The following is a 17,251-nucleotide window of genomic DNA, read 5'->3' as shown; positions in this document are numbered from 1 at the left end:
GGCAAACACTGTCGAATTTGCCAATAACAACAACAAAAAATTGTTTCTTTTGCAAAACATAAATTTTTGGCGCCCTATTTTTGCGAAATTAAATGAATCGAGGACGAAAATTCAAAAGTCTACTTGCTATACGCCTGGGCGATATACTATACGATGAGCATCGACGCCTGATAATGCTCTGCCGGAGTTGCAGTGGCCACTTTATTACATTCAAGACCTATGAACAACATTTGGATAATTGTCCTGGGGTAAAACATATTCTAACGCCCTCAGATCAGCTGTGCTACGATGAGGCTAACCGAGAAACAAGACTAATTAAAGGCAGCCAAGAGGTGAGATTAAACCTTAATAATCATTGCCATTAACCCAAAGATTTGTTTTTCTGTAGCTGCAAATCTATGACATTGATGCAGTAAAAAATATAAGTTTTAGTAATATATCGGATGACATTGACTGGCAGGCTGAGTTGGAGGATCCTCGATGGTATACAGACGAAGAGCCGCCACAGACCAAACAGACAACCAACAAAAATGGAGTCAAAAACTACAAACGAGCTCTGGAAGACAAAAAAGAAATTCAAAATATACCCAAAGCCAAGGATAAAAACTTACCAGATCGTGCCCCGCCACCGAAGCGATCAAAACTCTTCACCAGCGCAACCAAGCCAAGCAAGGCGAAAAGAAATCCAGATCAGGTCATTGTGGTGCCCAATCTCAAAGAAGATCTCCAGCGTGTTAACAGTAGTGAAAAAATTGCGTTTTCAGCTATTAAAAAAACAACGCTACAAAAAGGTTCGATATCAACAATTTCGTCCGCACCCACAATAATTGCCAAACCCGCACCGAAAGCCGACGCCCCAACATCCCCACCCACTGACGGTACACAACAAATCCTTAACAAACTGTTTGCCTGCGGCGTTCAGGTTAAACGTGGAAATACCCAGTTAAATAGTCAACCCACAGCGGAGGCAAAAAACGGCGTGAAGAACCAACAAACTCTCGATATAATGCGTAAATTACAATCCAAAGGTATAAAATGCACCAAAGTCAATAAGTAATAATCCTTAAATGTTATATAGATGAACCTCTCACATTTACAGTGAAAAGTATTCTGAAAAGTGTTAATGTCAAAAATATAATTTGTTTTTAAATTGTTTCGGGTTGAGTACTAAATTTAGAATGATTTCTTGGATTAGAAGCAAAGCACTAAAAATATAAAAAAAAAATTTCACATTTTAAATTTGATAGCTCGTTGAAACAACGGCAGTGTGGCTCCATCTAGGGCCACACAAAACCGATAGTCGGGCTATCAAAAAGTCGATACTTTTGTGTGGAGGCAATTTCAAATTTCGATTTGTCACAACTTTTATTTTATCTATATTCCATGCCCATCATTAATAATTTCTGTTTTGTTTTTTTATTTTATTGCTGTGATTTTACAAAAGCGCCTTTTTGTGCCCTTCGTTTCGCTGCACTTTGATTTTGCTCATTTTTTTTCTCCGTTGCCGTTGATTAACGCCCATGCAATTGAAATTAAATCGCTTGCAAATGATTCGTATAGTAAAAAAAAATTTAAATTTGAGTGGAACAACAAGATTAAAAAAAGAACATACATGCAGAAAACATGGCATTGCACCATTTGTTTTACACAATTTCTGCAATTTTTTCCTGCCCTGTGTTTGCCAGTTGCTTGTCATATATGTATGTGTGCAATATATATACATACATGGGTCCTGATTTGGGCTACAACGCGCACAGGCAAAAAAGAGTTGGCCTTTTAATGTTTTGCGTGTCGCGGCACTTGTGCAATGTTCCCCTGCTGCCTGTACAAAGATATCCCTTTTTTTTTTCTTCTCTCCTTTTATTGTAGCATTTGCTTTTCATATACAAGACACGTGCACTCCACACACAGCACGATATACAACCAGATATTTGCAATATAATCACCTGGACAGAAGTAAAAGTAAAGTGGATAAAAATGGCAAAAGTCAGTGGCAAATGGCATTGATGGTTTTTTTTTTTTTTGTTAAATTAAGTCAGGGGTTATATTATTTAATATAAAATATTGTACAAGTGAGTAATCTTTATCCAATCGGTAATTAAATTGCAAAATTATTTAATGCCAAAACTCTCTCAGGGGTTGTAAGGACCCTAACCAAATTTGCTGTAAAACAAACTAATAGAATAACTATTTTTTTTAAGTCCTTAAATCTCTCACATTTGAACCGTTCTAGTTAGTTTAAAGTTAAAGGATGGAAACATACTTCTACCTGCCTGTATAGCCACTTAATGTCTCTGATGTTGTTGTTGAGGCTTTAAGAAAAGTGAAAAGTATCGCTGTGCATTAACAAAGTGTATGTCCAATTTGGATGAAGTTGCCTATAACTGATGATGATGATGGCGGTGGGTGGTGATGGAGAAAAGAGATGCGAGGAGGGATGCTGATATTGCTTGCTAGCTTGATACTTGCTACTGCTACTGCTGCTGCATGCAATTAAACCAGAGACCAGGAGGCAGAAGTTGCCACTCTGTGCAGGCCCCAAAACTGCATGCTGACCATGCAAATTACGATGCTTTGTTGGGGGTGGATGAGGTAGACGCACATACACCCTATGTGCATACTTGTCCATCTTTCCTTCTTGCTCTTCGTTGTCGTCGTCATCGTCGTGTGCTTTTGAATGATGCCTGGGCCCAGGTCTAGGACACACTAGCTAGTAGAAGCTTGTTTTGCCCAAGTTAAGTTAAATGGACTTGCGGTAGTCTCACTCACACACACACTCATGCAAAAGGAGAGAACGAATAATTGTGATGGGTATGGGTGGGTCAGCAGGCAACAGCGAGACCATGTCAAGGTAAGAGCTCTCTGGGCTAGTAGATTAAATTAAACGTAGCAACAACCGTAGAACCGTAACACAGCAACTGGAAGCACTAGAGCATCGGCAGCATCAGCATTGGCCAGAACCAGACACAACCAGCAATGGCAACAACATTAAACGTGTTTACACCATGTCCGACCAGTTGATATGCCAACTGCAGAGCGAAGCCAGAATGCGTGCCCATGCATGAACTGCTCTTGGACAATGAACACATGGCATGCCAAAACGTTTCTTCGTTGCACCCAGCGTTGCAACTCTATTCTCCCGGCTACAGCTCCACGTCGCTTCGCCAAGCCATTGTCCTGCGTTTTCATTTTTGTTTACAATTTTTAGATACAACTTGTGGGCGACAAGAAGAAAGGGAGTGGGTGGGGGTGTGAATGTTGGGTGGTTGGATGGCCCTTCGAGTTGTAGTGTGAGAATCACTGCATACTTTCAGGTGCAGTTGCTGTCATAATACAATACGAGACAAAAGGTAGCATCACACTTGCTTAGGTTTTTACCCCTCTGTGACTGTTGTTACACTTTTGTGCGGTACTGCACATTCGCCGAATGTGAATTAGCCTCGACGATCCTTCTCCAGCTTGGCCTGTACCTGGTCTTGGTCAGACTTCGTTGACACTTAGTGTGCTTGTTAAGTAAGTAAGGTTTACAAAAAATAACATAATAAAAAACAAAATAAACACGAAACCACAACATTCACTTGGAATGCCAATTTGGTTTTGACAGAAACGTTAAATTAAAATTTCATACAATTTTGTAAGAAAATGGGATTAGTTTCAAAATTAGGCGATCCACTAGAGAAGGAGCTCTGTTTTGGATTTCCCTAAAGGACAACTTTCTTTTTATGTAAATATCTTGTTTTAATTCTGTCCCAACAAATATTTTTGTGTAGTTGATACTTTTTAAATTGAAATTAATTTAAAATTGTAAATTGCTTTACTTATTTTCTTTGCTTGCTCGTTAGACATTTTTGATAAATTCAACGATTAATTTTCATACAAAGTGAAGAAAACCTTTTTCTTTAACCAAAAATTAGACTTTGTCATTGTCATTGATAATATTATTGATCCAATTATTCAGTTGGAAAGTGGTTCGGCCACTTTTTGTGCAGTTCAACGGCTTATTTCGTTCTAATTTATTCAATACTTAAGGGCAATTCATATTGATTATGCTTCGCAAGGACTGACCCATTTAAGGTGCCTACTAAAAAACGAAGAAAATTGAAAGGAATTTGCCCTAAAAACAAGCAACGGGCTATTTAAGCTATCAATTTATTTTACTATAAAGCCCTTAATATATGTATTATTGTGATATTGTGTGTGTGTGTGTGTGTGTGTGTGTGTGTAACCTTATTTTAAGCTGTCCATATTAAAATATTTGAACAATTTTGCAAAATTGTTCGTTTATTTTGTTTTCTATTTGGTTTTGGCCTCTTGGCAACAGGCTGGCTGGTTGGCTGTCTGACTGGCCGACTATTTGGATAACTGTTTGACTGTCTGGCCAACCATTTATTATTGATATCGCTATACTTTAAGCGAACACTTTATGCTTTTGTAGTGTTATCTCTATGCACATGCTTGGGGAAGGACGAACGCCAGCCAAGGACTTGGCGCTGGGTAAATTCAATTGCAAAGAAGAGAAAAGGAAAATATACCAAAAGACACCGAAAAGGTGAGAGCAAAAGTACCACTGCTTACCCGCTGTAACTTTTTGACTATTTGGAGGGTCCCTCACTCAGCCTCAACCTGCCATGCCATGTCACGCCACATGCAAAGCAGCAGAAAAATTGTCTGGCCAAAGTTGCTAGTCAGTTGTATAATATTATACATATAGTATATGGTATAGTGGATTGGGGATTCACAGGATTGGCTACCGTCTGCTACTGGCATAGACAGACAACCCAAGCCAAGGAAAACTCAGACGCATAAACTAGCTTTCTTTCTTGCTGGCTTGTCGTATCTTAAAGATTTTTAACAGCCAAAAACTTGTCGAAAAATATATACGAAAATTGTTTAACAAGTTGGCAAAACTTTTTTCACCTTCTCATACACACCGAGAGAGAAAGAGTAAAAAAAAATCAAAAAGAAAGTTTACCTGGATCTCGACTTGCACTATCTTTTCTGTTCTTGTTCCTTTTCTTACTCCTTTTTTACAGCTACAGCTCCATCCTTCCCTCCTCGTTTTTCCCCTACATAGCCAGTCAGTTGGTGGAGCTTCAATTTCAGATTTTAATTAAATCATTTGCCCTGGCCAACAAGAATTGTATGAGTAGTAGTTGAACGAGTTGAAATTTTCGTTTTATTTCCTTTTTTTTGTGAAAATTCCATATTTGATTTTTCTTACTTTCCTCTCTTTCAATCGTTTCCTCTACGTTTGGGCCTTGTGCAATTATTTTAGTTTGCAAAATATTTAGCTGCATTTCCTATTGATTTTTGCCTTTTTCGTCTTTTGCTGCTTTGTAATCAAGTTGCCTGCAGGGCATAAACAGAGAGGGAGAGAGAGAGATGAGGTATAAGAAAGAAACGATGCTTGCTCGCTCGATGGTTGGTGTAAGCAGGAAATTGACGATCTCCTGCAATTGTTGTGCCTTTATACCTCTAAGCCCCCGTGTAGTATCACAAGAGAAGCAAGGGATACGAAAAAAAGAAGGAAGTGAGAGAGCAGCAGCTGCAATTGTCTTCCTTTTTTGTTTTTTCCCCGAAGCCTCTGACTCTGTCAATAGTGAGCAAGTGGGCAAATGGGAAAGAAGTTTGAGATATGTTTGTGTGAGTGTGTGTCTGGCTAAAGGACAGTTAAAGGTAAAGAGTTGGTTCATCGTTTATAGCAATTTCACTTGACTTGCCATCACTTCATTCTCCTATTCGCAATCTCTTTGTCTCTATCTCTGTATGTGTGTGTGTTTGTCAATGGTCAATAAATGAGCGGAATATTGGCTGCTGCTCTGATTCCGGCTCAACTGGTCAAATTGACACTGTGAGAGGACGAACATTAGATTTTAAGCTGAGTACAAAAAAAATCAATCCTTGGGATATGCAATAAAAACTTTCCATAAAAAGTTTTCCAACTACTTTTAGATAACTCTCTTAGTGTTTTATAGTCATATGAACACGACAGGTATGCATTTATCGGAAAAGTAGGCAACAAAAAATGCTTGGTGGCAAGTGGCGATTACAAAATGTAGGAAAGGATTGAAGAGCCGATGTCGAACCAAAACAGCCGCCTTAGTGGTTTATTATTTCATTGAAAAATTTAATTTTGAATGATCGGCTTGGAGTTTTTTTGCAAGTGGAAAGAGAAATCTTTAATAGCATCAAACGGGCTTAGCAAAAAAATATGATACATCTAACAAATGGTATTTTAATCTAGTTATGCGAAATACATGTATCGGATTGCATTTATTGCAAATCAACGTTGAAAATTTGTGAAAACCGACAAAATTTGTCGACATTTGGTTTTCTTCTACTTCCGTTTGGCACCGGGAACTCTGCCTTCACCCCCTCTTTCTCTCCACCACTTTTTCCTCCCAGAGGCAATTCCTGTTGTTGGTTAAATAAACGCTGACCGATGGACGAGAGTAAAAAAGAGGAGAAAATCGTGTGGATTATTAAAACCATAACATGGTATATAGCGAGTGCAAATGGTAAGGAGGTGGAAAGGCAATGTAGGGGAGATCCCTGAAAGGTGTGTAGCCCACGTACTGCAAATATTTGTGAACATGTGTTTGTGTGTGTGTCTGGGTGTATCTCAGTTGAAGGCGGAAGTTGCATTCGCGTTTTTCTAATAAATGAAAAGCAAATAGTAAAAACGTCGCCAACCCCCCTACGTACCCCCTCTCAAACAACTTTAGTGTCAGTTATTTTCCTCGTTTTCCTTCATTTTGTCAGCAGAAATATGAAAAAGAAGAAAAAAAGTACTGAATTTTCTTTTTCTCTTTTCTTTCTTTTTTCTTTTTTTTTTTTTTGGTTTTTCTTCTTCCTTTTATTTTATATTTTAACCCAGCAGGTCAAGCACAAACTGAAAAGCAAAAGGCAGGCGCAAGGCAAAAAACTTTTAGCACGTACGAAATGTCAGACAAACGACAGAGAGGCAAAGAAGTTGAATTGGCCATATATATATATATAGCTGGAAGTCAGCTGTCAGTTTACGGTCATTAACGTCAAAGCCACCCAATAGCACCTGATTCTGATAGCAGCTAAGCAGTTGTAAAATGCTTTCAAGGGAAATATATATTCATACATACATATATATTGAGAAACGTTTTAAGCGCTCACTTTCTGCATTACTTTTTCTCTGCTCTGTCTATTTGAATCGCCTTGTGGGTTATTTCCACGTTTCTACATTTACTTTTCTTTTGTTTTCTTTCGAAAATTATTCATATTTAAATTACATAGAGATATTGTTAGAGTTAGAGGACAATTTTTTATTTCCGTTTTTTTTTATTTGGCATTTTCCTAAAAAAGGGTAAAAGCCAAAGAATTGAAAATTTTGTTCTTATAAGTTCTTAAAAAATAACAAAAAAGTATATTTATCTATTATTAAAAATGTTTTTGTTTTAATCTAACCAACTTACCAACCAACCAGTTAAAGAATATAACCCTTTACTTATGTATATATGTATACCAAATAAAGTGATTATTTTCCATGTGCTTCTCTCTTCATTTTTCTCCTTTGCTCTTTTTTGCTAAAACAAATCAAAATAGTTTGTGATTTCGATTTCCTTTATTTTGTCTAGTCTTCATAATTTAGGGGATTTAACTCTTTCTTTTGAGTTAAATCCCCTCAACTCTACATTTCCCAATGTTTGTTTTCGATTTGAATATATTTTATACAATAGTTTTCCCTTTGTTATGCTTTTACTCAATTAATTTGTGTTGCCTGATTTTTGTTGAAGCATTGAATCCAAAACTATTGAAATCCAATAGGAAATACCATAGATAATGCCACAAAATAAAAGATAATAACCAAGATGGCAATCGCTTTCACATCGGAGAGCTTCTCGAATGGAAAAACTCTTTGCTGTTTCTGCTAGCCAAAATACTCGCACTCCAATGCTTGGCGTTTGTTGTATCTGTAGTAGTAGCAGCCATCGTAGTGCCTAAGCCACTTCGTCTTCAATTCGCCCGCAAAGACGACTAAGCAAATAAAAACAGCGCCAAAATATTCAGAACTGAGTTTATTTGAGGTTGCAGCATTGTCAACGTCTGTGGAAGCTCAAAAATCCAAAAAAAGTAAACCAGTACAGAATGGAATACGGAGACGACAGTCTGTAGAAAGGATGAATTGGAGAGTATGAGCGGGAGGCAAAGGGACAATACGAAAAACGAGGAGCCAAATAGCAGCCAAAGATTGGGACACCAGACGTTCGTTCACTTGCTGACAGCTGAGTATATTCTTAATAATGCATATATAGAAGAGCAACATCAACAACAACAAGTTGAAGACGAACTTGGACATTAGTCGAAGACGCAGGAGACTAACACCCTAGATGGTGAGCGGGCGGATGGGGACAGACGAAAAATTTACAATTTCGCACGCCATAGCGCCTACAAAATGTCAAAGCAAGGCCAATCTGTTGTAGGGAATCAGGGAGGGGAGTTGAAAAGAGAAGTGGAGGAGTTCGGGCTGGGTGCTGGGGCAGAATCACAAAACAGACAAATCCTGCAACGACCACGACAACGTCGCTAGCATTGTACATGGAGCTTGTCGCTTGTCTTTCTCTCTCTCTGTGTCTGTTACGTGCCACATGTGCGTCAGATGTGGCTATGATTTGCATCGAGGTGTGGCATAAAAAACCAAGTAGCAGCACCACCACCACCACCACAGAGGGAAAACAGAAGTAGGAGACGCAGTCTGGGCGGGGTTTTTTGGAGCAGATTTCTGAGAGATGAAAGTTATGCGTTGCCTGTTTTTATGACACAAATACATACATACAAAAAACCAAATGACAGACCCTTTAGAAGTTGGAGGGGGCCCCAAAAGGAGACTCTTGTTTATTTGTTGCCACTGATAGGTCACAAGAACAACAGCGAGAAAGAAAAAAAAGGAGGAAAAGCCAAAACAATTTACAATTGAAATTTTTATGCAATGAAAAAACGATGGGGGAGGAGGGAATTTAATTATATATGCAGGGGGGATTGGTCACCAGAAGAAGAAATTCAAATTAAAAACAAGACATGTGCACAATTTTATTGTCAAATCAGTAAAAGCTGTGTGCAGAAATTGCCGACTTAAGCATTAAAGATATATAAATTATAAAGTCAATCACATTGATTTGGTAATTCAGCATAGTAGAAGAAAGGTAGACAAAATTTGTTTAAATAAATAATTTCAACAGAAGTATAAATTAATATGATAAAGTACAAACTTACCCATCGACATATAGAAACTTAATTTTTTAAAATGAATCTAATTTAGTAACAAACTGGTACTTTAACCAAAACATTACAAAATGCAGTAACCAACTCCATTAACTAACACACTGAAAAACGAGGATCCGGGTTCGAGTTCTAGCCTAGTGTATGGATGTAGTTTTTGTCTAACAATAAGCCGAAGGTTTTGGTTGCTAGTGTTTGTAAAATATAGTTAGGTTGAGAGTTTACAACTATATCCTATACTTCAATAATAATAATAAAATAACTAATACATTAGCCATATAAAAAAACAAATACATTGCAATAAATAAATTAATTTACTAATGAATCCTAAAGAGATACCAATCTAATAACTTATATTTGGAAGTCGAATATTGTTCTTTTGTTAATCTTTTTAATCAATTTGTTTTTTTTTTCCAAAATGTCACAATACTAAGTTAATTAGGGTCGTCATTCAGCAGATATTGAATATATGAATTACCTTTTGATACATTTACTTTTCCTTCTTTAAATGAACGTTACTTAGTTTGCGATTATTGCCACACTCCATCGATAGAGCAGAAAAAGAGGTTCCTTACCCTTATTTCTAATACTGATTGTGCAGCAGCTGCTGCTACTCAACTGCCCATTAAAATGCACAAACATCATTTCCATTTAATTCGCCCAACAACAACAGCAACAACAACAATGTCTCAATTTTGGATCCACCCAGCCCATCAGTTTTGTCCGCCCACTTTTGCCTCTTTGCGACTTTTATTAGAAAAAAGCATAAACATAAGCATAAAATTTAATGCCAATGATAAAAGCAAATTAGCCACAACAAGAATTGCGGGTAGTGAGATAGATAGATAGAGAATGAACGAAAGAGAGAGAGAGAGACAGAGAGTGAGACTGGGGTGGGGAAGTGTGGGAAAAAAACGAAACGAATTCATGCCTATAAAGAGCAACATACATATAAATACAAATACGATTATACTTTGAATTGGATGGATGGTGGAATGATGGTCCAATAATATTGACAATCAAATAGACAACAACAAAAAAACGGCACCCAACAAAAATCGGAAAAATCGAAGTGATATCGAAGCAAAACCAATAATAAGACCATTCAAGTTCATGTTAAAACGCTTTTTCAAGTTTGAACAAGACGGGGGGACAAAGCGCTAGAGCTGGGGGTGGGGCGACCAGCTAATTGGCGTGCGAAACGGATGGCGGGTGAGAAAACGTACAGATATAAACTTAACGTGACATTTAACCTTGGGAAGGTCTTCGTCGAAAAAGTAGCATGAAACAGAAATTTAAGAACACTAACAGATAGAAAATATTACCAAAACCCGATTTTTTTTTTAGAGCTATGCGAAGTATTTAATTATAAGATGGTAGCTACGACCAAAAATTTTATGAAAAGAATAGGTTCTCATTTTCTGTTTGTTCATCCTAAGTACTTGATTATAAAATTGACCACTTGAATGCTTCTAAGGGTTAACAAACCAAAATTAACGAAAAATGTCAAAACGCATTTCAGTCGCGAGGAAGAGTAGAGAGGAGAGAAGTGTTAGGTCATGGTCTGGCTAATGAAATCAGACAACATTAACTGTGCCGGCAGGCAAGACAAGACCGAATTCAATCACGATGATGATGACGATGAAGATGACGATGACGCCGTCAATGGTGATGATTAAGTTGCTGCTGGAACGCCAAGTAAAACAGGTGAACAACAGGTAGCAGTCGGTGAGCAAGAGCATTTGAGTGAATTAGATGGGCGATTGTTGCTTGAAGGTTTTGGGCCCCGAAATTGTTTGATGTGATGGAATTGGAACTTAAATAAATGTAATTTGTGTAAGGTTATTATTATTCAAGGTAAGCGAGACACCAACAGAGAGGCAATTGAATTTCATCAGAGTACACTCAGTTACCTACCTGTCTACCTACATATAAGTACATATAAATGAACGCCAATATGTTGTGTGTCCTGAAGGAAAGTGATTTAAGTAAACATACTTATTTACAAGTAAGAATAACAGACATATATAATATATTTATGGGTGGGCTTGTAATATACATGCATATGTAGTTAAACTACTGATAATCTCTCTGGCTAAGAGTACCTACTTGTGTAATTTACTTGTGAGACTACATCAACTATGTCCAAATAGTAATACAAATAATAGTTTTAACACTGATGGCCATTGCTATGGCCATTGCAACTCTGGAGTTCTTATCTCTAATCGAATTTCACTAGATTTTTATTATTATTATTATTATTATTATTAAAGTGTAGGATATAGTTATAAACTATCAACCTAACTATATTTTACAAGCACTGGCAACTAAGGCCTTCGTCTTAGATGAAAACTACATCCATACACTAGCCTGGGATTCGAACCAGGATCCTCATTGTTCAGTTGACTAAATGACTGGGCCACTTAGACTTTTAGATTTTTATTTATATTTTTTATACCATTTTTGGAAGGTATAATAAATAGTTGTTAATAAAAGTCTCTGTTATTTTTAATAGTCTGACAATGAGATCCACACTGAGAGACTGACGGACATGGCTATGTGAGGTCCGCAAGTCATGTTGATTAATATATATGGCAGACATAGTTTAAGAACAGCAACTATCTTTAATATATAGTACTAAGCTTACTACATTCCTTAATATAGTTCAAATCTGCTAACTTCCACTTAATCTTCTTTCCCCTCTGCTTAACAATTCCATGCTTAACTTAACTTTTAGATCTTTTAATGACTTTGTTGTACTAATCTCTTCGATCACAATAAAATAAAAAAAGGAAGGCAAATTGCAAACTTTAACTGCATTGCCATGCCCACTCATATCCCTGTCATTCATTCCTGTCCTTTCGCCTCAACCCACAATTTCATTCCACTGCCGCTTCAACAACTTTTTGCAAAATCCGCTAAGCGCCAAAAGCAACAAAAGCTTTTCAATTAGTTATGCTCACAACTTCATAATGCGATGGCCAAACACACAGCCAGCCAACTGAATTTGACAAACCGAATTTGCAAACACGCCAATAAGTAATCCAACAAACAAAATGCACAAAAAAACACACACACATAGACTAATACATAAAATGGACCGAAAAAAAGATGAGCTAAGTGAAATGACAGCCATTTAATTTGCTGTTGTCATGGCAATTCCTATCTGGCTCATGTATGCGTATGTTAGGACCTCTGGGGGGCACACCAAAAACGAAACCTAAATTCGACAAGCGAAAAACTATTACTCCTCTTTTCATACACTAGTATGTTGGGTACGTACTAGTATATATTTTATTTATTTGGTTAATTATGGGCGCAAAGCGCGCGTGTTACAGGCAAATAATAAAATCAAGCAAATAATACAATTACACGAAAAGCTAAATAAAATTAAAAGTACATACACAGAGGAAGCCAAAAGCCTAACCCAACTGAGGCCAGAGACAGTTGGCAAAAATAATAAGCGCGTAATTATGCGAAGTTAGATGACGATGCGGAGGGCACATGACACAAGAAGGAAAAGAAGAGGCAAAGGCCCACGGAGCATGAGCACGAGCCGTAGCTGTAGCATACGCTAAGGGGCAACTAACTAAACATGCTAGCATCAGCGTCATTCTCAGCCGTCACCAGAGATACAAACAACACGAGTTATACCCACACACACAGAGAGGCATATTGAGATTACGTTTAGAAATTTGGTTTTCCTAAATGTTAACAAACATAAACTACAAGAAGTAGAACAAAGTAATAAAATAAAAAATACGAAGTTAGATGACGAGTGTAATTGTTTAATTGTTTTTCAAATTGAATTCTTCAGAAATTTTCTTAAAAGAAAGTAATTGAAAGTATTGAAGTTAAGAACAGTTAAGAAAGATAAAAGTGTAATAATTATTAAATAAAAAATAATTATTAATCACACTCATTTAGTTTTATCTCCCTCTCTTACTTCTAATTTACATTTTTAAAAAGAGAGATATAAGGGTAAGTGTTAGAAAAAAAAGGGTGTAATTTTTAATAAATATATTAATAACTGCCAAGCCAAATCTAGAGAAGGAGCTAGTCCAGTGGTGATTTTTGAACTAAGTAACGCCTTAAAGGGACATCAATAGGTGTGTATTTAAAACGTAGAAGTTAACCAAGAAAATCTTCTTGGGCCCGTGCTAATATATTGCAGCTCGATGGGTCAATTACAACCTCATCGTTTTGATTCTCGTCTTCTATGATAATTTACTTTATAAAATAATCATAATATTTATAATAATATATCTATGTTATCAACGAATTTATCAAAACTGCAACACCGCTTTGAAGATTTACAACAAACTAGCCCAACTCACACAAGAGAGCCGAAAAATATTTAAAAAGTATATTGTTTATACACCTATACGACTTCAAAAAATTAATTAATAAATATTTCAAGTATAATTCACGTTTTATAGAGTATAAACGAATACAAATTGCTGGTGAATAAAATAAAACTGTTTTATTTTTGGTAATTAGTGTTCTTAGTTATATTACTGCATCATGAAACATGTTGATACAGAAACATGCTCAGCGAACTGAGAAAATTTTATGTTACACTGAATCAGAAATTCACACACACACACACACAATCGCAACAATGCACTTGCACATGGCTATATGGCCAGCTCAGACATTTTCAACAACATTTCAACATTTTGCCGAGTTCGTGCAATGTGCCAAGAGGCAGACAAAGTGGCAACTGAGGCAGGCACTACATTGCACTGTGTGTGTGTGTGTGTGTGTGTGTGTGTGTGTCAGGGAGTATGGCATCGTCCAAGCAGCAGGCAGACTCGATGGCAACTAAGGCGCATAAGCGTCGTCATCTAATAAAAATTTAAAGCCATTATTGCAAGTTGCCAACGTTCTGGAGTTAACCCTCTAGCCCTACTCTTGTTTGAATCCACACACACACCTTAAGACTTCTCTTCTCTCCACCCTGACATCCTACAGTCCGTTGTGGAGCATTAAAACAAATTCCCAAGTATATTGTTTGAACAAGTCTCGTAGAAAACGTCAAATGTTAAATTGCCAATTTTTTTCTTGTGTTCCTTGGTTTATTTTTTTTTTTTTTTTGGCTTTTGCTTTTCTTTTCCTTCGAATGGCTTGCTAGCTTTTCTTCTTTTACTATGTACATATATGTACATGTATGTGTGTGGGGAGTTGTGTATCAGCCTTTCGCAATTTCAGTTTATTTGCAACAAATTTTCTAAGCTGCATTTACAATAGGCAAGTAATGTTGCCTTACTTGCAGGCCAGAATACTGCAACTGCAAGCAGGAGCAACAAGCAACAAGAGCAGTCTGGCTTCTGCATAAATTCTGGCATCAGCTTTTGGGCCGCTTTCTGGCTGGCCAAAAGAGCTTTACGGTTTACTACTTTTCGGCTTATATTTTATTTTATTTCAATGCATTTATTTTCCTCTCTCTCTCTTTCTCGGTGTATATGTGTGTTCACATTCAACATTTATGAAAGAAGAGTCCAGCTTTAGTCCTTTTATGACGTAAATTAATTTTGTATAAATTACATTTCTCATGCAAATGTAAAAAAACAAAAAATGAAAACCGAAAGAAAAACGTACAACAAGTAAAAAGGAAACAGGAATGAAAAGCAACAAAATATATGAAAAATCTAAGAAACAAGCTAAATTTCTTGCTCAAAATCAAAGAAGCTAACAAGAAAAAGATGAGTATAAGATTTCAGTAAAGAAGAAGATGAATACATGTCTTTGGATATACCTAAATAAACAGAAAAACCTTTTATCTTAACAATTTTTTAATTAACCACAACAAAAAAAGTTATACTCAATTTTTAAACATTTTATTAGGAATGCAAATTCTTTTTTTAAATTACCAAAAAAAAAGGCTAACCAATTTTCATTGCACTTTCGGCGTAAACACAGAACGTACTTTCAGCTTTTTAAAATCCTTTGTTACTCATATTAACTTTCATACTTTCTAAAAATAAGAATGCTAACTAAAATATAATACTGTCTTCTCATCTAAGTATTATACAATTTTTTTAATTTGAAATGATCATTTTCGTCCTTGATTTAAGTGCAGTTTGATAAACTTGAATGGCTTCGAATAATATACAATAAATATTCTTATGAGATATTTTACTACTTATTTGTTTAGTAGCACCAACAGTAATCAAATGGTCAAGGTTGTATGCATAAATATGTATAGCCTTTCTTTTTATTACTTGAGTGCTGAGAGAACTTTTGCTCAACTAGTAAAACCTTCACAGAAACTGAAACCAGAAACTCAGTAATGAATTTATGACACAAATACATGTATAAATCTGTTTTTTTCTTTTCGTCGCACTAGAACGTGAACCCCTAAAGGGGCAAAAAGCAAGTGAGATATGAGCAGCGAACTTCGAATATGCCTGGGTGTGAGAGGTCGGGGCGGGACGGATGAATTCACTTGGTCTTGGCTTTAAGTTACTAGGACCGCCTTACAAACACTTCACGCGAGCTGGCTGGTAAGCATTTATGAGCATAAACATTGTCAAACATTTGCATATGATAAGTAGCAGACACTATTTCCCAACCACTAAGTGAGTGTGTTAACAGCAAAAACACTGACTAAAACAAACAAACAACAACTACAACAACAAGTGGCTGCAGACAAGGTTGCAGAATATTTTTTATGAGTCTGTCGTTGTGTGTGAGTATAGGTATATGAACCAAGTGTTGAAAAACCAGGCCCACGCCTTTTTAGCACCTTCACATAAAATATCACATGCAAGAACTTTTATATATTTATTCAAATTTTTACTTTAGAGATGGACAAATTAAAACGTGAAAAGTAGGTGAAGAACATTTATGCAACAGTATGCAAATATTTGCTTTAGAATGTGAGAATAAAAATGAATAAGTACTAAGGAATCTGCGAAGTTTATTACTTTTTTTTGTGTCACTAGCTAGTCGGTCAATTTTTTGAAAAGGAACACTACTTCTTATTTGTATATATTCCTGTGCAACTGATAGCCGACTGAAAATGTAGTATATACTGATTAGGGATCAAAGTGAACGATTGATAGTTTCTTGATTAGTATCAATAGCACAGTAAGAAAATTAAATTATATTTTGAGGAAGCTGAAAGAAATTTGGAGTTTCAACCTATTATATTAATAATTGATTATGTACCATAAGAAACAATTTGGTGCAAGGTTAAAAATTAAATTAAAATTAAAAATAGAGAGTATCCACAATTAAAAAAATAGAGAGTATCCACAATTTTAAAAGATCGTTAAAATTGTACTTAACTAAATTAAACCCTTTAATTGTTTGTCTCTGCATATATGTATTTTAATTTAAACTAACAATTTTTAAACTAACAATTTAATGGTATACCTATGTATGTATAAATATGCATCAAAATTAATATACATACGGGCGTCCGAAAACTTTGGTTCGTTTTTTTCCACTGCCTTAAGTTTCTTGTTAGTAAACTGGTGACGGCATAGAGGGAAAAGCCAGCAAATGGTAGAACTACAGTGACTATTCTGTGCGTTTCATATGCGTTTTTCAATCCCGTTATGCTTTCCAATTGCATTACGAAAGTGAAATTTGTCATCTCTATCCTGGCCTGTTTTGGTAAAAGAGGCAGAAAAACAGCGAGTGAATCCAGCGGCTGGCAAGGACGACAACAATAACAGCATTATGTTCTCCGTTCGCATCTTATCTGCCTGACAGACGCGATTTGCTTTGCACGTTGTTGTTGTTGCTGTTTTTGGTACTGCCTGTTAGGTTAGGCTTGTTGTGTTGAGGTTATGTCGGCCCACACACACTCACACCAACACACCCATGGACCGAAAAACGGATTAAAAGGGATTAAGTATACGCAGCGTGTGTTATGTTGTGTCTCCGTGTCTCTCTTTGCTGCTATTTGTCGTCTGCAGGCAATGGGCAACGGCAACGGCTACAGCCACGTCTAAACACATGTTTAAATTATGCTCCAAAAAATTTTTTT

At 36.4% G+C, this 17,251-nt stretch overlaps 1 protein-coding gene across 1 annotated transcript; it reads left to right on the top strand.

Moving 5' to 3' along the window:
* The first annotated feature begins 14 nt into the window (after positions 1-14).
* LOC6639742 lies at positions 15-1,154 on the top strand. The gene is made up of 2 exons (XM_023181883.2): positions 15-332; positions 389-1,154. The coding sequence occupies exons 1-2, from the start codon at positions 93-95 to the stop codon at positions 1,055-1,057; spliced, it is 909 nt and encodes a 302-aa protein (XP_023037651.1). The 5' UTR covers positions 15-92; the 3' UTR covers positions 1,058-1,154.
* Positions 1,155-17,251: the final 16,097 nt, after the last annotated feature.

Source organism: Drosophila willistoni (assembly GCF_018902025.1).
Source record: "Drosophila willistoni isolate 14030-0811.24 chromosome 2L unlocalized genomic scaffold, UCI_dwil_1.1 Seg196, whole genome shotgun sequence".
Classification (NCBI taxonomy): domain Eukaryota; kingdom Metazoa; phylum Arthropoda; class Insecta; order Diptera; family Drosophilidae; genus Drosophila; species Drosophila willistoni.
Note: the sequence above shows the minus strand (reverse complement) of the source record. Positions and strands in the feature narration are given on the sequence as shown.

Bases quoted from the DNA above. Each gene is read 5' to 3' on its own strand.
- LOC6639742 (XM_023181883.2), top strand. From the start codon at position 93: ATGAATCGAGGACGAAAATTCAAAAGTCTACTTGCTATACGCCTGGGC. The intron at 333-388 runs GTGAGATTAAAC...GTTTTTCTGTAG, and splicing joins TAATTAAAGGCAGCCAAGAG to CTGCAAATCTATGACATTGA.